This window comes from Vombatus ursinus, unplaced genomic scaffold, assembly GCF_900497805.2.
Source record: "Vombatus ursinus unplaced genomic scaffold, bare-nosed wombat genome assembly UNPS02015255.1, whole genome shotgun sequence".
NCBI classification, from domain to species: Eukaryota; Metazoa; Chordata; class Mammalia; order Diprotodontia; family Vombatidae; genus Vombatus; species Vombatus ursinus.
The window spans coordinates 35,011,554-35,036,142 of NW_020955033.1; the positions used below are offsets into that span (position 1 = coordinate 35,011,554).

General features: G+C 37.0%; 1 protein-coding gene across 5 annotated transcripts in view; it reads left to right on the top strand.

The window, feature by feature from the left end:
* LOC114031828 (receptor-type tyrosine-protein phosphatase mu) overlaps nucleotides 1–24,589 on the top strand; it is a 958,139-nt gene that overhangs the window by 325,450 nt on the left and 608,100 nt on the right. For all 5 annotated transcript variants that reach the window (XM_027846963.1, XM_027846964.1, XM_027846965.1 and 2 more), the window contains exon 3: nucleotides 9,087–9,358. In XM_027846963.1, the coding sequence (XP_027702764.1) occupies nucleotides 9,087–9,358 (272 nt within the window). The remainder of the gene's footprint in view (nucleotides 1–9,086; nucleotides 9,359–24,589) is intronic.

Below are 24,589 nucleotides of genomic sequence, written 5' to 3' on the forward strand. Positions count from 1 at the left end.
TATCCATATTTATTATTCATATTCTACATTACAGCCAAATTGACCTGCTTGCTATTCCCAGAACTTAGCCTTCCATCGCTTGCCTCAACTTTTATGGAGGCTGGTCCCTATGCCTAGAATGTTTGCCATCCTCACCCTAGCTTCCTTCTAGGCTCACTTCATTGGGGCACTTGCTGATGATCTCTCAAGGACATAATGTTTGCTGTCTCCTCAAATTATATTTTCTTCTTTCTTTATCCATTAGAATGTAGGTTCCTTGAGGTCAGGCATTGTTTTTCATTTTTGCCTTTGTAATCTCCTACACGGTGCTTTCAAAGCAGCAGAAGTGACCTAACCATCAAGGGGTCATGTAGTCATGAATGGGCTTCCATAGATTTCCTCCTAATTCTGTGGCATTAGACTAAGCATATTCATGTACATAGGTCCATGTTAAGAAATGGCATGTCAGATGAATGAACACTTGGTTCCACAGAAGCCACAAGGAGAAAAAACAAATACCAGGGGAGAGCACTTCATTCTTATAATATGGCAAAAGTTCTAAATTAAGGCTTTAGCTACTCATTGATAGAGGGAATAGGAACTGGAACTGTGATTTCATTGTTATAAGGAGTTCCCAGGTCAGGAAACTCTCTTTGCCAGTGCTGGTCTGTACCTTCTCTGTAACTTGCTTAGAACACTGAGTTGCCTAGAGCTCTGAAAGATTCAGGGATGTGCTCAGACTCATATATCCAGGATGTGTTAGAGGCAGGTCTTCCTTAGGTCTTCCTAGCTTTAAGGCAAGCTCTCTTTTCACTATACACTAAGGTCTTTCTCATAGTGAGTACTTTATAAAAGTTTGTCGAATTGAATTTTACTCTGAAAATACTTCTAGTGGATAAAAATTGCCTAAATTGTTTTATATACACACACACATACATACACACACACACAATATATATACACACACACATTTATACACATATATGTATATATGTATATATTGTTGCACAATTTAAAAATCCTTTCATCTGTGTCTAAGAAATTTTGGAAAAATATATACAGGTACATACATGTACACACATGCACACATAATATATAAGCAATACATATGTGTGTATATATGTTATACACATGTACACACATAATGCATATACTATATATAAATACACAATGCATACATATAAACTCCCTATATTTCTTTAGAGACTGACTGTATATCTATCTAGATGTCTGTTGGTCTATCATCTATCTATCTATCTATCATCTATCTATAGAATCAGCCAGTCGTTCTAATCTTAATAATTAGTTGTTATGGTGGTAGATATAGGCAATCTCAAAGACAGTGATGTAGTAATAACTAACATGTACACTTTGTAGACAATAGCTTCTCTCAAAGCAGCAGAAGTGACCAAACCATTAAGGGGTCATATAGTCATGGATGGGCTTCCATAGATTTCCTCCTAATTCTGTGGCATCAGATTAAGCATATTCATGTATGTAGCTCCATGTTAAGAAATGGCATGTCAGATGAATGAACGCTTGGTTCCACAGAAGCCACAAGGAGAAAAAACAAATACCGGGAAGAGCACTTCATTCTTATAATATGGCAAAAGTTCTAAATTAAAGCTTTAACCACTCTTTGGTAAGCCCAGTGTGTGTTTCAGGGAGCTGTACTCTAGTGTGTGTATTGTTGAATTTTGGGTAGGAATATAGGAGAAGCAATAGGCTAAGAGAGGGGTGGGGAACCAGTGGCCCCGAGGTTCCCCACCCCTGGGCTAAGATATCAAGATGCAAACAATCGTGAATAAATGTTGGACAAAGAATGGGTTCCTCAACAGATCTGTCAGCCTTGTTGCAAACCTTAAATTGGTGCTAAGTGGGATTTTTAAAAAAATGATAATGGTGTGTCATAGGTCCTGAATAGTCTTTCTCCTTTGTAGTTACTCTCGTGTCCACTTAGCTTCCTTCACGAGGCATTTCTGCTTTTTATTCCCTAGGATTTGGTGCAATTTGGTTTCATTATTCGTAACCTCAGCAGTTGTAGTGAAGACATGTTAATTAAGATCACAGATAACTCTGGGTTGAAGGAGGACTATTTATTCTAGCATTTTGAAGGTGAAATTCAAAATAAACTTGGCCTTGATACTAGGAATGTTTAGCCTGAATAAGAAAAGACTCGGGGGAATATGATAACTTTACTCAAATATTTGAAAGACTATTTTGTGGAAAAGGAGTCAGATTTGTTATTTTTGAACCTAGAGAACAAAAGCAGAAGCAGTCAGGGGTGGAAGTTACAAAGAGAATAATTTAGGCTTGATGTGGGAAAAATTTAGTATCATTTAGAGCTATCCCAAAGTGGAATAGATTCCCTTGGGAGTTAATGGGTTCTCCCTCATTGAAGGTCTTCATATGTAGGCTAGATGGCCACTAGCTGGCTGTTATAATGAGCATTCTTTCTGGGCATGAGTTAGACCACTAGATGACCACTAAAATCACTTCCAACTTTGAAATACTGTGATTCTGTGATGGATTGAGTTCTGCACCAGTGGACAGAGTACCCACATGGAAGAGATCATCGATCCTTTGAATTATAGGGAAATGGTTACCTAAAATACATATAGAAAAAAAGTGATCCAAATTCTATAGAATGAGATACAATAAATAGAAATGGAGATCTGTGTACCTCAGAGATACAATGAATCAGCAGTGATATGACAATTCTGTGTGTTATCTTTCCCCATTAGAATGTAAGCTCCTTGAAGGCAGGGAATATCTTTCTGTTTGTATTTTTACTTTCACTGATTCGCACAGAGACTGCAATATGGCAGCTGCTTAATAAATCTGTTTCCCAAGTGATCAAAGAACACTGAAACTTTATTTTAACCAGTTTTATGAGAATATTTCCAAATTTTATCCCACATTTCTCAGTGGATATATGTTTTTTTTATTATTATTTGCATACAAAACAGTATGATGGGTGAAAAGATGTCTAGGTTGGGAATTAGAGAACCTAGGTTCACATTCAGACTCTTCTACTTACTAGCTATATAACTTTGAGTTTATTTAACTTCTTAAGTCATTTAACTTCTTAAAAAATGAGGGGTTAGGATTAGATGATCTCTAGGGTCCCTCCTTCCTATTTTAAATCCATGATCTAAGAGCCTAAACTAATCACATAAACTTTTTGAAAACCCAGAGTTATGATCATGAATATTGATCATTATACTGCTATGTAAATCAGAGAAGCTTCCAGGCACTATTGGAAGCCTACCATTAGTTGCTATGTAGTTTGACCTTGAATGGCAGGCTAAGAAGTTGGGGTGCTCAACTTCTTTTACAATAGGATGATGCTGTTAGGGATTGCTACCATGTCTATCGTCGGAGACTTTTCTGCTCACTGCCTCTTCGTTCCTGCCACTGTTGAGTCAACTGGCAGCATCTTCTTGCAGGTCTTTTCTTTTCTCCTTTCTTGTCTTTTTTTGAGGTTTCTATTCAGTTTTTACACCCAAGGGCTTAGCTTTTTATAGAGGTTCCTAGCCATGATGATAATGCACCCTTCTTTCTAGTCAGACAGGCCTTTTCTTTACTACCGGAAATCCAGAAACCCTCTTGTGTTTCCACTTAGACCTTGCTCCTGGTTCAACAGCTTGGTTATGGATGCTTGAGTGGCTGGAAGCCTGACTTGGCAAAACTGAGGTATTAATAATTTCTTAAAATAAATATGACAGGAAGAGCTATCTTGTTCACAATGAGCCACAAATTGAACATGCCAAATCTGTAACTACTGTAGGGATTCTTACGAAAGGGCAAATTTAATTGAAGGGTATCTGGGTTGTGCAGTCGTGTTAGGATAGAGGACAGTCTGTCCCCCAGAGAGTGTGGTCTGTGCCCCTGTGGCCTGGCTGATGATCACAAGCCCTTAAATCCTGGGAAAAGGAGGAAGGGATGAACATACGGATTCCTGAGAATACAAAACTTAGAGGGGGGAAGAAGTAACAGGTACATTACCCTAAAGGTGGTGAGCAAGGGAAGAGGGACAGTGAAATGATTAGAGGGACCATCGCCAGAAAGAATCTCTGCTTCCCCAAGCTATCAGCACTTTGAGCAAAGTGGTTGTTACCCTCTTTATACATCTCTGAACTTTCCTTAGCAATGTAGTGCTAATCAGTGCCCCTAATAAATTGAGAACAAACGAGGCTTTTGTTTCAGGTGCATAAAGCTAATGGGTGCAAAAGTATGCAGCCACTATACCAACTCTTCATGGTGTGTGTGTGTGTGTGTGTGTGTGTAAGCAATTTTATATTATTGCTTCAGTTGCAAAATTATTTGCTGTGTTAGTTCTTATGGCAATTGATTACACTGTTACTTGATGCTCTGGCATTCACAAATTTGATAGGATGATAAAACTTGGAGAGACTATACAGGAGAAATTTAAAATAAATAATGATATGTAAAATGCAAAAGGTCCTAAGACTTGCATTTATTTAGTCTGAAAGAAGGAAATCTGGAGGGTAAATGTTGTAATGGTAATGAAGAACATAAAGTTTATCAGCTAGAATAATTAGGAATAATTAATTATATTCAGTTGTTTGATTAACCAGAACAGACATTATCTGACTATGCCGGATAATAGAAATTTTATTACTTATTCACTGAGCAAAACCTCTCATATATAGCAAATAAATCATGCAGTTTCCAAAACCCCTAAACTCCAGAGCCTCTAATAGACTAATGCAAATTATAATGATAGGTTAGAAAAGGATAACTAATTACATACAGTTATTACTGCTGTCACAAACAATGATGGAAGATGGACTAATCAAAAGCATTTGCCACTAGATATTATTAAGCTAAATTTAATTCCCTCTAAGATTCAAGGATGTGGACTTCTTCTACGCACATAAGAGAGTTATTCTTTTCCGGGAGACTCAGATAATTATTCTTAAAGACCTTCAAAGTCTAGATCTGAAAACTGTCACTTTTTAACAAGTAGCTATCAACTCAGAATCCTTTTCAAATGCCTACATGGTTTTATTCACTACTGAGATACCAGTGACTTCAGGGTGTTTTGTTATCTGAACACAAACAGAATTTCTGTGTTAATTTGCATTATGGTTCCTTTTATTTATATGCCCAGTTGGAAGGCTTATGTGGAGAAAAAAAAAATTAGAGGTAAAGAAGGAAGTACAGAGGGAAACCCAATTACTCTTTGAAAATGCATTTTCTCACAGTCAAAACATTGAAACCGAAGGTGAAAATTAAACATTCAGCCATATAGGAGAATTTCTAAAAACAGATGATTTGTCTGAAACTGAATAGAAATAATACCTTGAAGTCTTTAAAAATAGTGGGTGAGTTAACTGTTGTTTGGCTATAAAGGAATACATGAGTGATAGGATAAAGATGATTTAAAAAAAAAGCATTCTCAAAATCCTGTGTGAATTTGAGTGTAACTTCAGTTTGATTGAAAAAAGACAAAATCACTGTGCAATAAGGCTGATAGGAAGTTGGAACTCAAGGTGACTAGAGAGAGTAGCAAGAAATCACCTAGGAGCCTTTGATGAGGTCCAGTAATCAGAATGAGAGGATAAATGGTATATCCTTGGGTACTAAAAAGAATTGGTAGATGTGATTGCCTGAACTACTGTCAGTAATCTTTCTTGTAAAAAAAAGTTTTATTGATTTTTTTATACATGACTGTCATTTCCCAATTACCCTCCACAGAACCCACCCTTTTAACCAAAAAGAAAATTAAGGTAAACAACCCAAGCACTGATCATGTATCTCTACAGAGTACATCTCAAACTGATGCACAGGCAGTACCATGGCTCACGTAAAGTGACTGGGACTTATCTTCAGTTTGCTAAAATTTTTAGAGTGTGTTAAAACCCCTTTTGGTCTTTTAGTTGTTCAGAACTAGTTTAGCACATAGCAAGAAGAATTAGCTAAAATAGGAAGCTACCAGATGTTCTGCTTTTCCTCCCCTGGGCCTGTATTCCAGGTACAGCTTTTCTCTTTGTCAGCCTCCTAGTCCTCACAGAGGAATCCACACTTAAATGGCCTGTGTCCAGGATTAACAAATTGATGTGGGAGTGTTTTGGCTGCCGTGGCCCTCTTGAGCTACCCTTGGCCATGGCAATTCATATTTGTGACTGGCAAAGGACAAATGGCCTAATTTTCTTTCCTTTGGAGGGGAGAGGGAGATCTGGTTGTTGTCAGGAGGGTATTTTCCTTCTGTTTTTTACCTTAAATTTTCTTTTTTATACTGAGCTTAAAAGCAAACACAAACATTTCAATATACCAAAAATAACAAAGAAGATTGATAAGAAATTGTGAACTTCAGTTCCATGTATTTTCAAAGTGTAAATTAAATAAGGGAGTAACAGAATTGCTCTTTATCTTCTGCATTTTTGCTTACTTGTTGCTTTAAAATTCACTTTTGTTAACATCTTTTGTTAAATATAGTAGTTTTAAAAATGAGGAATTTAAGTGGAATCTACTAATTAACATACGTGACTTTGTTCCTGGAAATATTATAGAACAAATTACTAAGATTTCCTCCTCTGGTCTTTTCTTGGTATGAAGGTATAGCCAGATTTGAACAATTATGATCACTTGGTCTAATGTTCAGAAACGTGTACAATTTACCAAGGATGATTTTTATGGGTTAAGAACACAGAATCAAAACTACAGGGTTTTGCTGGTGACAAATATACAAAATATAGAAATTCTGACTGATTGGTTAGAGAACAGTAGGATGGTTAGAGAACAGTGGCCTTGTTTCATCTTTGGGAAAAAAATGCCCTCTTTTCAAATATCTATTGGGATTTTCCTTTTCTTCAGCTCCGTGGCCAAAAAAAAAAAAAGAGTAGTAGTTTGTTTTCTTCATAAGTGCTTAAATGGCAGCTGAGGTAACATGGAGGTAACTGACTGTAGCAGCGTAAGTAATGGACTGGAAAACGGGAGCCTCAAGGATTTCATTCTGGCTTTGTCACTAACTTTTTATAGAGGTCTGATAAAGTTGCTTCCCCATCTCTCTGTGACCCACTTTCTATTTGTATTTAATACGGTGAGTAGTAATAGAAAGGAAAGAATTAATCCATAAATGAAAATGCATCTGTTAAATGCTTATTATGCGCCAAGCACAGTGCAAAGGGATAGGAATAGAAAAACTGATTGAGGAGCTACCATCAAAAAGCCCACACTCTAATCGTAGGATGACATCACCTATAAAAGAGTCAGTTGCAGGGCAAGTGGAAAAGTCTAGAAGTCCTAAGAGTTCTGCAGCTATGTGGAAAACAAGGTCCAGGGCTCCTTAAAGTACCTTTACAGGTCAGATAGTGCCTGGGTGTCTGGAGGGTATGGCTGCAGGGTGATTGGTAAGTCCTGGATAGTTAGGAATTAGTTGCAGATCAGATAGCAAGTCTGGTGGTTCTTTATTGCAATAGAAAGAATAAAAATGGTAGTTCCCAGGTGATTCAAACGATGGGAGCTATGCTGCTCTTTCCTCCTGGTTACTTCATGGTCTTAGGAGAGAGGTGATTAAAGTGTCGGGGGATGGCACCTTCACCAGTGGTTATTTCAATACTTTGATGATGTGTGGGTTTTGGTTTTTTTTTCAAGGAAGTTACTTTGTCTACTGATGCAAATTCAAATCCCTACAGCTTGGTAAATGGACTTTAAGAGTTTTGCATCTGAAAAATTCATTACCTGACAGACTATCTGATGATAATCTCAAATTTAGCCAAATTGATCCTGAAATAACCAGAAATGTGCTTGAAGTCTGTCCGTGTCGGGTCAAGTCAACAAGTATTGATTAAGTACCCACTGTTTGCCTGGCACTCTGCTACATGCTGGGGATAGTTTAAGCTTCACTTGCATCGCCTTTATAAACTTTGGGTCGCTTCTCAACCATGATGAGGTATCAAATATCAACTTCAGTAGAGGTGCTAATCCTAGTAATAATAATGATATATCCTAAAAATATAAACTGCTCTGTAAACATCAGGTAATCTTTTAAATTTCTTATGATGGCTTATGGCATGTGATTTTTAGGCACAATAACAAGGATAAAAGAGATTTGGACAACATTTCAAAACCAGTTTTATTCATTAAACAATTCTTTATTGGCCCCTATTTTAAATGACACAGCAGAGGGACAGGGAACTTTTAAAAGTCCACTAGGACACCAAATAAGCACATACACAGATGACTATACTACAAGGCCAATCAATCAAGAAGCATACATTAACTGCCCATTGTGTTCTAGGTACATGGGTCAGTGCTGGGAATGTGATGAAAGTGTGAGGAGAGAAGTATAAGTAAATTGCCATGAATGTTCAGAAAAGGAACATTGTTTTTCTCCTTGAAGAGGAGATGAAGATAGGCTTTTATGGAAGAGATGGCATTTGGATTGAACATTTAGGGAAGGATAGAAATTGATAGGTGATACCGAAGGTAGAAGCAGGGGACTAGATCTATATAAAACATTGTCTAGGGGGTGGAGACCTTTGGGCCTTTGGAAACTACCTTGTAGGATGGGGAGAACAAGAGACCCTGAGGTAGGAGTGCTGGTATTTAAGTGTGGAGATTTCTAGATACCATGAGGCAACTACTGGGGTGGCCAGTGCTGGGAGAAGAAGCTGGTCTAGACTGGGGATGGTACATGGTACCCCATGGTAGGAGACCCATTGTCTGCTGAATTCCTATTTTATCTGATCACTTTTGTTAACTGCATGTTAGGCCTAGTTTTTCTTCTTGCTAAAGGAGTACACAAGCTGCTGACGTCCTGTACACTTTAGTGACCTGGGGCAAAACCGTAGTTGCCCCATTAGTTACAGCTCTGAGGAAGAGGATTCAGGGAGAGTGTTTTGATAGAGGGAGAAGCCTAGGCAAAAGCATGGAATTGGAACAACATGAGTTATATTCCAGAATATCAAATAGTCCAATTTATCTGTGTAATATGTGTGAGAGGGAATAGTGGGAGATGTGTTTGGAACTGTGTTTAATATTGCAAATAATTGTTCTTTTCTCCATCAGTATGACTTTTAAATAGTGATCAGAAATTGTGATTGAGGGTCTGACTGCTTTTTATTTTGTTTTGACAGGCTCTTTCATGTTGGTTAACACATCTGGGAGACCAGAATTACAAAGGACCCATCTTCTCTTACCCCAGCTTAAAGAAAATGACACCCATTGCATTGACTTTCACTACTTTGTATCCAGCAAAAGTCATTCCCTTCCTGGGTTATTGAATGTTTATGTAAAGGTCAATAATGGTCCTTTGGGGAACCCAATCTGGAACATATCTGGAGCTCCTACTGGCACCTGGAATAGAGCAGAACTGGCAATTAGTACCTTCTGGCCCAACTTTTATCAGGTATATATACTTCACTTTTCATTTATAGTAGCAAATGCTTGTTGACTGATTAATTGAAATGTGTTGGTGCTCTTAACCTAAAAAAATATACTGTTGTTTTTGATTTCAGAAAGGCTCAGTTACCCCTTTTGTCAGGGTTGTGTTTTTACAGGCAAAAAATGTATGAAGTCATAATACCTTGTCAATAGGGTAAGTTGTTAAAGATACCCCCGAAGAGGAGCTTTGACTATCCAAGTTTATTTCTCAGAATTAATTGAGCCACTAACCTTTTGAAAGAAACTTGATCCAACCAACTTTCTATGCAGTATAATTTTTTTGAAGGGGTGAGGTATGAAGGAACAAGGAAGAGTATGGACAAATACTCCATTTATTTCATATTATTATTATTTATTCATTATACATAGACTGTTATATGCTATAACAATATATGGGCATCTAGGTGGTACAGTGGATAGAGCACCGGGCCTGGAGTCAGAAAGATCTGAGTTCAAATTTAGCTTTTAGACACTTAGTAGCTATATGACTCTGGACAAGTCACTTAACCCCTACTTGTGTCAATTCCTTGCCTATAAAATGGGGACAACACTGGAGAAGGAAATGACAAACCACTTCAGTGGTTTGCCAAGAAGACCTCATGGACAAAGCCCATGGGATGATGTACAGTTGGACATGAATGAACAAAATATGTATGTGTATATATATATATATATAAAAAATACATACCTATTATCATTTTATTACTTATTATTTATATTATAAGTAATTTGCTAAATTATTTCAACTTAACGTGGGAAAACTTCTTGTCTCCAATCCTCATTTACTTGTTATATAATGGAAACGAATAGATCATAGACTTAAAGCTTGAAGGTAACTCAGAAATCATATAATCCAACCCTGTAACTTTATAAATAAGGAAACCGAGAGCCAGAAAAATTGAGGGGTTTGCCCAAAAAGTAAGAGCAGGGATTTAAATGTAGGTCTTTTGGCTTGAATTCCAGTCCTCTTTCCATTGTAGCCAAGCTCAGTGGGCCACATAGCATTCACTTAAGCTATAGTTATTAAAACTGTAGGGAACTTTCATCCTATTTAACTCTGATAACCTTGGCTCTGAAGACTGCTAAGTGACAGTTAAGGGCTTAATTTTAAAAATATCTATTAGTCTAAGAAGCTGGGATATAATCCAAATCGAGCCATTTAATTTTTTTTTCTTTCAAAAATGCTTTCCACATCTGGCTGTGAAAATCAGCAGTGCTAAAGGGATGGTTAAATTTCTTGACAACTGGGAGAGATCAGACTTTAAAAGGTGAACGGCAGAGGAATAATGGAAATTGATTTAACCCTAGATTTACATGTAGAAAGCTCCTGGGAATAAGGCTGGAGTGATCTTCAACAAAGGCATATCTTTATTAACTCTCCTGTGGAAAGGGAAAAACCAAAACCGAAACATTTTACCTAACCTTTTGTAAAGGTTGTAAACAAGACTTCTAGTTATTTAATTCACTTAGTTTACTATTGATAATTACGTTGATCTAAATATGGGTATGTAGACTTACTTTGATGTGTTGTTTGTCACATTGAACTTGATCATTGGATTCTATAAAAGGAATGATTATAGTGGAATGTGGGCTTGTTCACAAGTCTCCAAATACAATAGAGAAGGGCACCTTCTTTTAAATGGGTAGACTTAAGAATGTGAAAGAAATGTGCTACATTATATATTGGGTAGAATAATAATAATAATAATAACAGTAATAATAATAGTATTTATATAGTGCTTTGGGGGCAGCCTGGGGGCAGCTAGGTGGTGCAGTGGATGCAGGACAGCCTAGAGTCAGGAAGACTCCTTTTCCTGGGTTCAAATCCAGCCTCAGACACTTATTAGTTGTGTGACACTGGGCAAGTCACTTAGCCATATTTGCCTCAGTTTCCTCATCTGCAAAATGATCTGGAGGAGGAAATAAACCACTCCAGTATCTTTGTCAAGAAAACCCCAAATGGGTTTGTGAAGAGTTGTACATAACTGAAACTGAAGAGCAACAACATAGTGCTTTTAATTTGCAAAGTGCTTTACAAATATCTCATTTGATCATTGCAACAACCCTTAGAAGTAGTGCTGTTATTGTCCCCATTTTACAAATGAGAAACCCGAGGCAGACAACATGAAGTGATTTGCCTAGAGTTACACTAAGTGAGATAGGATGTGAACTCAGCTCTTCCTTGATCCAGTTCTAAAACTTTCCTCTCCTCCATCATGCTGGAGTCAAAATACAATATACATCATTATGAAAAGAAAACTTATAGGATCCTGGCTGCAGAGCTTGAAGGGATTATACAGTCCATCTAGTACTCATTTTATTATTGAAGAAAGTGGAGCCCAGAGAGGTTAAGAGGTCACACAGGTAATAGTTGTCAGTGGTAGTGTTTGAACCTAGTTTTGATTCCAGATTCAGTTTTTTTTTCCATTAGACCATATTTGTTGTTGCTATTGTTGTTGATACTCAGTCATTTTTCAGCTGTATTTGGCAGTTTATGACTCCATTGGGAGTTTTCTTGGCAGAGGGACTGGACTACTTTGCCATTTCCTTCTCCATTTTACAGAAGAAGAAACTAAGGCAGACAAGGTGAAGTGACTTCCCCAGGGTCACACAGCTAGTAAAAAATCTGTGGTCAAATTTGAACTCCGATCTTCCTGACTCCAAGCCAGTGCTTTACCCACAGCCCCCACTTTACCCTCCTAAAATTAAGAGGAAATACTATATCTAGAGATGTGCTGGTAAATGTTTAACAACAAGGTGTATGTGTGTAAGGTGAAATGTACTCACAATATACTTTTACATTTAAACCAAAATATTAATATTTTCTTTGTAAAAGTCTAAACAATCAAGAAAACAATAAATTGAGCTGTGCTTTGTAGCCCTTACTGATTCCTGAGGTGAAAGTGCTTACACTGAAAAATTTAACAATTGGCTCTGTACTGTCTGGCTCCAGCACAACATTGACTGGAACCCAGAATAACAGGACCATAGGATTATAAGAATTGAAGAGATATCAGAGATGATCTCAACATTGAAGAAAAGAGGGATCTCTCTCTATTTGAATCTTTCAGACCACTCTGTGACCAGAGAGTTAGAGGTTAAGTGTTAGTGTGAGAGGATAGAGCATCAGCCCTGTATCCATGAAGACCTGAGTTCAAATCTGGCCTTGGACACTTGACACTTACTAGCTGTGTGACCCTGGGCAAGTCACTTCACCCCATTGCCTTGCCAAAAAAAAAAAGTTAATGTGTTCCACTTTGATTTATAGTAGGGGGGCTAGATCTTACCCTTGCTGCTAGAATGTAAGCCATACAGTGTAAGCTTCTTGAAGATGGGAATTGTGTTGTTTTAAATCTTTGTATCTCTAGTATTTAGAATATTGCTTTGCATATATGTTTTACTAAATGTTGAATTTAAATATGCAGAATGCTGGAAAGCATATGTTTTTGGTTTCTATCAACAGAACATATGTGGGGAGCATTTTATTTCTAACTATCTTTTAAAAATTGTCATTTGTTGATCAAAATTGAATAATTTGTCATTTTGGCTCAGATCTAAACTTTAGAGGCATTTTATTTTGGTAGGTTGTCAATACAAATAAAGACAAATGTCCTCTTTACTTTTGATAAGCAACATGTTTTCTTGGCCATCTATTGCTATCATAACCTTTCCCATCTTGTTATTTCTATCAGCTGCTTAATAGAATTTAGAAAGATCTCTCAGAGACTGCATAGAGGTATTCTTGCAGCCCTTAGTCATTTATGCAGCTTCCATTTACTATATATGGCAAGTTACTGTGTATGCTACTCTACAAATCACAATGGTAGCCTGCATGTAATACAGGTAATTGCAGGTTAATTACTGTTCATTAAAACTTAAATTGTCAAGTATTTGGTGATTAAGATACATTTAATTCCTTAATTAATGCCTGTTCTAATTGCTGCTACTTAAAACCTGCCCATTAGCTAGAGCTGTACCAGTAGGGAAGTACAGGCTACCTGCTTCTTCATCAGAGGGAAGCCTGCTGAAATACCTGCTTCCTTTGATTTACACATCAGCAACTTAATGCTTTTTGAAAAATGAAAAAATTTCCCCCCCCCAGTGGCTTTCTTTGTTATGCTAGCATTTTTTTAAAAGAAAAACACTTTGCATCTTTGAATTTTATGCATTCTTTTTTTTCCTTCACCCTGAGTCAGAAGCAAGTTACCCAAATCTATAGGTTTCTGACTACCCCCACAGAATCCAGGCTTCCAATTGCCTTGTGGGTTCATAGCTGTGCACATAGAGAAGCCAGTTATATTCTTGTGTCCATATATACTACTGTTCTTCATCTCCTGGGCCAAGCTAGTTCTTTATAATTTTGCAACATTTATTTTTTTCAATTGTTTTATGGTTGTCATTGTTTATATTTATAGTGAGTATATTGTTTTCTCAATTCTGCTTATTTGACTTTGTATCAGTTCATGGAAGTCTTTCTAAGCTTCTCTGTTTTCATTAGGCTCCATGTTTCTTACTGCATAATAATATTCTGTTACATTCATGTTCCGCAATGCATTTAGCCATTCCAGAACTAATGAGCATCCACTTTGTTTCCAGCAATTTGCTACCACAAAAAAATTGTGCTATAAATATTTTGATATATTTGGGACCTTTTTTGTTGTGTGATTGACCTCTTTATAGTATATGTTTAACAGTGGAATCTCTGGGTTGCAGAGTATGGACATTTTAGTGCCTTTGTTTGCGTAATTCCAATTTGCTGTACAGAATAGTTATACAAATTCACAGCTCTACAAAAAAGAAAAGGGATAATGTTCACATTATTTTTAATCCCTTCTTTAAAAAAAAGAAGCAGCAAATAGAGGAGTCAAATGTGATAGCAAAAATGGTCTTCATTAAAACCTCCTTATTAAAATGGATTCTCTTGGATGAGTTGAAGGATTCTGGGTAAAGATTAGGTATGGATTCCATCTGGACCCTGTTCAGAACTCTTTTGCAGTAAGAACACAAAGGAACTTGCACATAAGGCTTAGCCAAGATTTACCCTTTACCAGTCTGACACCTTTTCTGGTAAATGAGGACTTTAGGGAATACAGATAGCATGATCTGACCCATCTTTTCAAATATGACCTCCAGTTTTCACTCACTACATACCTTCATAGTATATTGTGTAGTGCTTGCCTTCAGCCCAGTTATTTAATTTTTAAGAAATTAAGTCATAATTGAGTTTGACAAAACTCATGTCTGAATAGTACCCAGAGGTGGTATTTTGTGTGATGTATGCCATACCTATTCAGAAATTGGGGGTGTGATGCGGGAGTAAGTAAACTTTACCCCCAAGCAGCCAGGGGCAATATTCACAGCAGCTGCCCCTGAAGTCTTAACTGTATGTCTCAGAGTGAAAACTGATATGAACCATGTCTAAGAATTGATGAACATTGGACTTTGAATACCTAACATTGACATTCTGTGGTCACATTAAAATTGACCCAGACCTGATTCTTGTACAAGAAGTGGATTACAACAGAGAATGTGAGTAAATATCTTTCAAATAAATTTTAAACATCATTTGAGGGGTTACTGTGTATTTTGTTTTCACAGTTCCCCCATTTTTCCTTCTTCTGATCTATGAAGAATTTATCCTTCTCCCTTTGATTACAGTACTTACCCCCCCCCCTTTTTGGTTCAAACCATCTGTAATTCTTGTGGCTAATTGGGATAAGTCTTTTCTACTTTTGGCTATTCTGGGTTCTTTCATTCTCTCATAGAGAGCTTAGAGTTAGGGCTGGAAGAAATATTAGATTCTCAGCAAATGACAATCTTAATCTCAATTTTCTCACTTGTAAAAAAAAACAGAAAAAGATAATACCTATTTCATAGGGTTTTTATTTTATTTTATTTTTAAGATGACATGTGATCATGTATATAGAGGGCTTTGTAAACTATAAAGTACTCCCATTCATTCTGGATCACAACCTAGGGAGCATCTTGGACTTTCTCACTACCTTTACCCGCCATATCCACTCTGTTTCCAAGACCTGTTGATTTCACCTTTGTAACATCTCTCCAATATGCCCCCTTTCTCTCCTCAGCACCACCACTACTCTGGTATAGGCCAGTGTCACCTCATGCCTTAATTACCTGCAATAGCCTTTTAGTGCCTCTACCTGCCTCAAATCTCTCCCCACTCCAATTCAGCCACCAAAATGATTTTCCTAAAGCACAGGTTGAATCATGTGACCTATATACTCAAGAAAATCCAGTGGCTCCCTATAACTTCCAGAATCAAATTCAAAATGTTTTTTGACATTCAAAGCCTTTTCTAACTTAGCCTTCTCCTACTTGTCTAGACTTCTTATACCTTACTCCTGGACAGGTACTCTTTGATGCAGTGACATTGGCCTCCTGGTTCTAAAATAATATTTGGGCATTTTCTCTGGCTGTCCCTTACCATCCCTGGAACATTCTTCCTCCTCATACTCTGCCTACTTACTTCCTTGGTGAAGCTAAGATAAAATCCCATATTTTGTAGGAAATCTTTCCCAACCCCTCTTTATTCTAGTGCCTTCCTTCCCTTAATTATTTCCTATTTATCCTGTATATAGTTTCTTTGCATATATTTATAACAAATTACATTAGATTACAATGTAATTTTCTCCTCCATTAGATAGTAAGCACCTTGAGGGCAGGGATTGTCTCTTGTGGCTTTTTGTATCCCCTGTATTTTGCACAGTGCCTGGAATATAGTGGGCACTTAATAAATGTGTATTGACTGATATTAATGTGAGATGTTATTATTACTGTTGTTCTTGTTGTCTAGTCCAACACCCATATTTTATAGATGAGGAAACTGAGGCCCAGAAAGTTGGAATTGACTGCCCAAGGTCAGGTAGTTACTAGGAAGTGACTGAGTTGGATTTTGAACCCAACTTCTTTGATTCCAAATCCAGAACTTTCCCACTACACCACACTGCCTATTCCTTAGCTTTACATACTTAGCTTTTTCTTCTTTTTTCGTGACAAGGCTAAACCGTAATTGTGGTATTTATAAGACATTGTTTTTTTTTAAATGTGAAAGAGGAGGAAAATGCTAGTGAAGAAACGCTTGCTTATTAAGGAAAGGGGCAAAGGAAGCAGATGCCACAATTTTTCACTGGCCCTGAAAAAGGAAGTCAGTCAACAAGCATTAAGCATTTACTATGTGCCATTTTGTTGATACATTGCAAATTTAGAGTGCCCAGGGAGGAAACTTCCCGTCAGATTGGAAAAAGAATAAAAATCAAAATATTACTTTATATTTCTTTTCTAGTACATTTTATTATTAGCAAATTCATGGCTATTTTGACCCAGAATTTTCAATGACTACTCAAATCATTCATTATTTTTGGCTCTTTAAGGCCAAAGAGAACTTCTGTTATTTTTATCGTTAGGGGAAAATGCTTTTAAGTGAAGATGTTTATAAATAGATGGGATAGCCTTTTTTTGAGTAAAATTAAAAACTTGATAGGAAACACAGCTATATAAGATGTACTTGGTAAGGTTGTCTAGGGCAGCCAGGTAGCCTTGATTCCTTTTGTTTTAAGGAATTGACAAGTGGGTTTCACTAGCATTTTTTCAGTTCAGGCAATTGTGTTGGTAAGCAAATCCCCTTTCTTTGCTCACACATAGCATGGGAAAATGGAAGGAATGAAAAGCTAATTTTGCTCTTCACTGAAGCAAGGAGGATCAGGGATGCTGCGATGTTAAACTGCTTCTGTATTTCCTGTTTGTCAGGTGTCTGAGGGATAGCCTGATGTAAAACATCTACCAGGCTTGCTTGCAGGATTGCTTTTCATAAGAAAAGGAAAACTAATGTTTTAACCAGTTGTTTGCTGGCTTGACAGCAAGCTCTCTGCCAGTTCCTTTCCCTTCCCTCACTACCATCCCCTGCTTCTTGCCTCACTTGCTGTTATTTTGACTAATCAGTCTCATATATTACTTGCAGATGTTGTCAGCTGTAATAAAATGCAGAGCTTTGAGAGAATCAAAATGTTAATGTTCTTCTGACAAGACAAGTCATGAGTGTGAGAAGGATAGTGGGGAGTACTGAATCATGGCATAAATTACACCAGACAAAAGATAGATGATGGTCCAATCTTAGATTTCTTTTTTAATTAACCAATTTTTTTTAAAAAGGTCTATAATGCACTAATGATGACTGAGTTATTTTCACTCTCTCAGTTAATCACAGTTCATTTGGAATTAGAAGGAAAGAACTTAAAGCAAATTAGCATATTAGAATGTGGTAGAAAGAACTGGATGTTGGAAGAAAGAAGACCTTTGTTAGAGAGTCCTGACTCTATTAAAAGATTTGTCACCTTGGAGAAGTCCCTTAATTTCTCTTTGTCTCAGTTTCTCTATATGTAAAGTAGAGATCATATTTATTCAAGCTACTTAATGAGGTGGTTGTGAGAAAAGAGCTTTGTCAATCTTAAAGGGCTATGTAAATGTGATTTATTGTTATTACTATTTGTGTTTTCTCTAGAAAAGTCTTAGGTGCTCACCTCCTTGATGCCTACCTACTACCTCAGAATCCTGATTCCTTTCACCAGTATAGGGGTACCAGATGGTAGGCAGATATTTAAAGGGTCAGACTGCCTTCTTCCTCATCATTCTGTTTCCTGTTTGGTTAGAAGTTTTGTGTCAGAATTGAGTTGTCTAATTATTTCATTTTAGTAATTGGTTGCATCCCATTTGTTTTATATTTCACTGCTTATACCATTTTTTGTTAGACAATGTTTTTGTTAACTAAAATAAACATTTGTAGATACGTACATACATATATATGTGTGTATATATATATATATTTGTGTGTATATATATATGTGTGTGTGTATTTACATATATGCCAAAAGTAAATGAAAGAAACAAAAACGTGAGAGAGATGATAGAGGTAATGTTTTTGTCTGTCTTTTTGCAGCTGTTTTCAGCATGTGGTACATCTCCTGGTAGGGTGACAGACATATCATGCAGCACCTCTTTTGGTTGTAACAGGTTATTGTTCTCAGGTTATAACTTCATAGGATCAGAGGATATTATAGCTGGAAAGGACTTTAGAGATCACATAGTTCAACCTTACTTTACAAATGTGAAACTGAGGTCCTATGAGATTAAGTGACTTGTCCAGGGTCTCAAAAATTGACAATAATTATATATTCCAGAAAACTCTTTGATTTGTCTGAATTTGTTTAAGTTGGCTGTTAGACCTATATACATAGCCAAATGGGAAAATGCTATGTTAGAAGATAGAACTTTCTGTTATTGTCTAGTGTTCAGCTAAGTAGTAAGGTGGATAGAGTCCTAGGCCTGGATTCAGAAACAACTGAGTTCAAAACTGGCCTCAGGAACTTACTAGCTGTGTGACCCTGGGTAAGTCACTTAACCCTATTTGCCTCAGTTTTATTATCTATAAAATGAGCTAGAAAAGGAAATGTCAAACAGCTCCAGTATCTTTGCCAAGAAAACCCCAAATGGGGTCAGGAAGAATAAACTGAAAACAATGGAAATTGAAATGCAATTGTTGGCGACAGCCTCAATCTGTGTGGGCCGCATGATAGATGTAGTATAATTCTATGGAGTATCTTACACTCTGGACAGTATGCATGCATATCTCTCTGTTTGCATGGTCATTTCCTTATGCCAAGACCATATGACTGAGCTCAATGAAATACTACAGATAAAGGGAGGGTGTGGTTGTTTCTTATAGATGAGAGTTAAAGACCTAATTTGAATTGGGTGAATCCACAGCAGCTGCCCTTCCTCTTAGACCATTGAGGAGAGGATTGCTACCCAGAGAGATTTGAAGTTGTAAGGAAAGAGATCAGTCACTCTTAAGAACTATAGAGAGCTTGGTGGTTTTTTCCCAGTACTCCCTCAAGACAGAGTGGAGTCCATAACTGATAAATAGGATATGGTTAATGGTTAGTAAAGCCCCCTACTGGTTAAATACAGATAAGGAAATTGAAGCACTTTTGTTCAGTAATGTTCAACTCTTTGTTACCCCATTTGGAGTTTTCTTGGCAAAGATGCAGGAGTGGTTTGCCATTTCCTTCTCCAGTTCATTTTATAGATGAGGAAACTAAGGCAAACAGGTTTAAGTGACTTGTCTAGGGTCCCACAGCCACTAAGTGTCTGAGGCCAGATTTGAACTCAGAAAGATAGGTCTTCTTGACTCCAGGCGCCACCTAGTGGCCCTAAATTGAATCACAGAGAAGTTAAATGAGCAGTTGGGATTGTTAACCAGGCCCCTTTGACCCCACATACAGTGCTTATCCCACTACAGCATGCTAATTTTGACAACGTATTGACTTCTCGCTTTGCACTTCTGGCTTGCTCAGGAAGCAAGACTTTGTTCTCCATATTAAACAAAACCTTCCTTCCAAATTCTTTCTTAAGATATAATTTCCTTAAATCTTGGAGCATCTTCTCCCAGAAGAAATACTCTTTTCTCGTTTATAGTACCTGAGAAAGTGCTCTATTTTCTTCTTAATTTTTCTTCAAGCAATTGAGTGAACATTATTCAAAATCAAACAAAATTATCAACAGTCTCTGCTCTTTACCAACCCCACCCAAGAGATTGTGGGCAGTTTTCAGTTTTTCTCATCCTCCAGCCTATATACCTTAAGCAGTCACCATTCATTTTGGGAAGGGACAGAAGAAAGGTAAGATACTAGTTCCCACTGTATTCCACCTTTAAATTTGGAACTAAAATAAACTCAATTTATCTCCTGACTGAAACGTGATTAGACAAGTTGCCATCTGGGTGCTACATCCTAAAATCAGTATTTGTGGTATGACTTCTCTGCCACTGGTAAATATGCAAATGCCCCCAATCAATCTTTCACTCATTTTCTTATTTGTAAAGGATATTGTGGATCCTAGTGTGTTATTTTCTATAATGGCAATTGTTTCTGATGGCATTTTATGTCCTCAGGAGATCTTGCTTTTTCAGAAAAAGTTCTTCAGTGTACATATATTAAAATTATAACAGTTCTGCATTTACCCTGTGAAAAGATGCAAGATATTATATTTGTTTTTGAATTTACATTCCTTTTGGCTTTGACCAAAAGTAGCCAAAAGGGAAAAAAAAGAAAAATTTCTCCAATAGCTAGGTGACAATAGTAGGTGACAATGAAATCTTTCATAGTATTTTAAAATCTTGGCTTTCTAAAACTTGTAGCATAATAAAACTATATTTCCCCACCTGTGAACAATGAGCTAACTAGCTTGGCGATTAGTGACTTTGAATGGTCAATAGATAATTATGTATTTCTTTCAGTTGTCTATAAGATACTCCCCAGTATTTCACATACAGTTTTCTCTTTTGTATGTGGATTTATTAGTTGGAAATAAATCTTGATATTTCATTTGGATTTATATTTAATTCTAAAATTTCTAGGTAACCAACAGCAGACAAATTAAAAAAAAAAAGGATTGTCCTGTAGGTATTTGGACTGAGAAAGATGATTCTAGCACAACCTTCTCTGTGTTTTTCTTCTTCCTGCTAGTATAGCATTTCAAAGTCAGAGTTCTTTCTGATGAGGTTGTAGTTGAATCTATTTGAAAGTATGATTACATTGATTTTAGCCCTCAGACTGAAATTCAGGGGCTTTTGGCCTCTGTCTTTCCCTACCCATTGGCTCCTTTCCCACTTACAGAAAATTGTAAAGGAGGACTAATAAACAAAGCTGCAAAGTATTATTTAAAAAAACACACAACTAAATTAGATTGGATAGTATTATCTGTAAAACACCAACAGAGCATTTCTTAATGTGTGAGAAAACTACTAGGAACCATAAAAGACATTAACACTCTTAGTTGACTGAAGGGACATTATTTATTTTCCCTGGGAATGTGCTGTCATCCCAGAATGTGTCTTCATTTCAGAATTTTTAATTTCGCAGCATTTGTTCAAAGGTTTGGTACAGTGTGGTGATGACACATTGTCATCAAAAGATACTTGACAGCGAAATATATACAACAACTAAGTATGGTAGGATTTACAGTTTTCTCCATTTTCCAAAGTGAAATCCAATCCAATTCATCAAGTATTTATTAAACACTTACTATGTGCCAAGCATTGTTCTGAATCTACAAAAACAACAAGAAAAAAATAGCCTCAGCCCTCAAAGAGCTTTTGTAACAGTTTACGTAATATAGATGAGTAGTGTGCCCATGATAATTAGACAGGAGATAGTGGCACTAATAACTAAGATCAAAAAGAGAAAGTCTTTTTAAAACTTCCTTTGAATGTTTGGAAGTAACAAAGTTAAATGCTCATTCAGTACTTGTGATGCATATGCAATATGTTTTGCTTTGACTCCACTCTCTCAGAATGGCCTGTTGCATTTTATTCCCATTGTGGGAGGGGCTTGGAGTCTTTTCGGTTATCAGGTTTGCCCACCGCCAGTGGTGGCCCTTCCCCAACCCTTCATTTCAGGGGCACTGTGCCTAGTGTCCAGGTTCTATTTAACCATTTAAAATTAGATTAGCCTTTATATAACTATATTTACTTAAAAGATATGTCAAAAACAAATATACAAGCATAACTCCTCAGGGACTAAATTCTCTTCCCCTCTTCTCCCAGCCAAGGGATTAGGTTCTCAGTTTAGATTGGTTCTTGCAAACATTAGTCCTTCAAGTCCAAGTTCAAAGCTTTTGGGGCTAGTGTTCCACCCAGCCTGGATTTCTGGACACCTAGATACCCCCAGTTTGAGCCCCCAGGTTAGATTCTGTTCCTTATACTTAGAATGGAAAAGGATTAAGGAAAATGTCTAAACCCCAAGTTTTTGCGTCCTCATGGCCCAGAGTATGTGTGTGTAGGGTCATCTCTTTCCTTACCAAATGTTGTTAGTTGTCTTTCTTCCTCCTATGCAAATGCAGGAAAAACCTTGACAATGCCTAAGGCAGGCAGTTTAGAAGATGTAGATAGCTCCAGCCATGTATCTCGTAGGGGAGGGGGACATGGAGAGGGGGATGCATGTACCAGTTCTGCTGTCTCCTAGAAGTAGGTCACCCAGCATTTTCATTGTGGGTGGCACCATCTTAGGAGGTCTATGGATATGCCAACCTCCTACTTCAGAGAAAACAATTTAATTTTAATGTATGATCATTTTTGAGTGTATAGGTTTAGAAGTATGTTAACTCAGACATATATACACATACATATATGTATGTACAAATATAAATTAACACATGTATGTATATGTGTATATGTGTGTATGTGTGTGTGTGTATATATATATATACACACACACACATACATACACATATGTGTATGTATATAAAATTTCTCTCTCTTTTCTACCCTTAGTCTAAAGTTATTCAAAGATAGAGCTTTCCAAGTTTGGAGAGATTTTAGTCTGAAAGTTCTTAACATGATTGGCAGGGGTAGTCCATTTATCATGTAATTTACTTAGAGTTCACAGAGTCTGCTTTTCCATATGTTGTAATACATGAGGTAGAAGATGAAGAAGTCACGATCATAGCTGCAGAAATAAGTAGGCATATGTTTGATTATATTTTTGTGGTCTCACATTTTTTTAGCTTTCATGGTCTGGTCAGCTGACCAAACTGCCGTGGAAGTGATAGAACTGGTTGCAGTTTCCTAGTGGTTCTTGAGATTCTTTCTGATTCCAGAGGAATTAAGAGAAAGTGTATTTGTCCTTTCTCAGGCTTCCTGTCAAAGTGGAGTATGACCCATTCTACTCCGTGCAGAAATCAGATCCATTTTCAGTCTTCTACTTTCTTTATCAGGGGATGGGTGTGACTTTGCTGGTGAAAGACCACACTCTTGTGAATTTCTTGAGCCCTATCAAAGGCATCTTTTAATTACTGAGCTCTGATGATCAAAATATAACATTCATATGGCTGCTAGGGGGTGCAGTGGATAGAGTGCCAACCTGGAGTCAGGAAGACTCATCTTCCGGAGTTCAGATCTGACCTCAGACCCTTACCAGCTGTGTGACCCTGGGCAAGTTAATAAACCCTGTTTATCATGGTTCCTCATCTGTAAAATGAGCTGGAGAAGAAAATGGCAAACCATTCTGGTATCTTTGTCACGAAAACCCCAAATGGGGTAATGAAGAGTCAAACACAACTAAACAACAACAACAACAAAAAAGAAGTCATGTGGCTATTCCCTACATGTCCAACCTTATTACCTCTTTTATGTTGCTTTATTGAATAGTTATTAAAATACTGTGTTAATGATGAAATGTTCATGTTTTTTCTTACCTTCTCAACTAGATTGAAAGCTTTTTCAATTGATCAGTCAATCAATTCATAAACATTTGTTAAGTAGCTGCCATATGCTAGGCTACATGCAGGGGATATCCAAAGAAGCAAAACACAGTAACTTGCCCTCAAGGAGCTTAAGATCAAGTGGAGGAGAAAATATGCACACAGATACAGACAAAGCAAGCTATATTCAGGATAAATAAGAAATAATTAACAGAGGGAAGGTACTGGAATTAAGAGGGATTGGAGATGGCTCCCTGTAGAAGATGGGATTTTAGTTGAGACCGAAAGAAAGCCAGGAAGGTCAGTAGACAGAATGAAGGAGAGAGAGAGAGCATTCCAGGGTTGGGGGATGGCCAAAAAAGAAGGCCAGAAGCTGAGAGGTGGAGTGTCTTGTTCTTTCAGAGAAGAGACTTTACCCTCTCCTTTTTTTGTAGCCTGACCAGTACCACAAGGCCTGCCTAGCAGACAATAGGTATATATTTGACATATACGTATATATACATTTACACATACACATACACACATGCATATACACATATATAATATACACACATCCTTGCATATATATATGCATATATATACTTGCATTCATATATATGTGTATATGTGATATGTGATAAGTATGTATATGTATCTATATACACACACATACATACTTTTTCTTTTAAGGTGAAGTGACTGGAAATACTGTGATACCTTTAACACAATTGGGGAAATTTGGAAGAAGAGGAAATTTCTTTTTTGGACCTGATGAGTTTGACATGTTTATGGGACAACTAGGAGAGGATATCGAGCAGATGGTTGGGCGTTAGTGTCTTGGAGAGATTAAAACGAGTTATGTAATTTGAAAATCATCTTTCACAGAGATAATATTTGAATGTGCAGGAACAGATAAGGTCACTAAAGGAAAAAAATATTG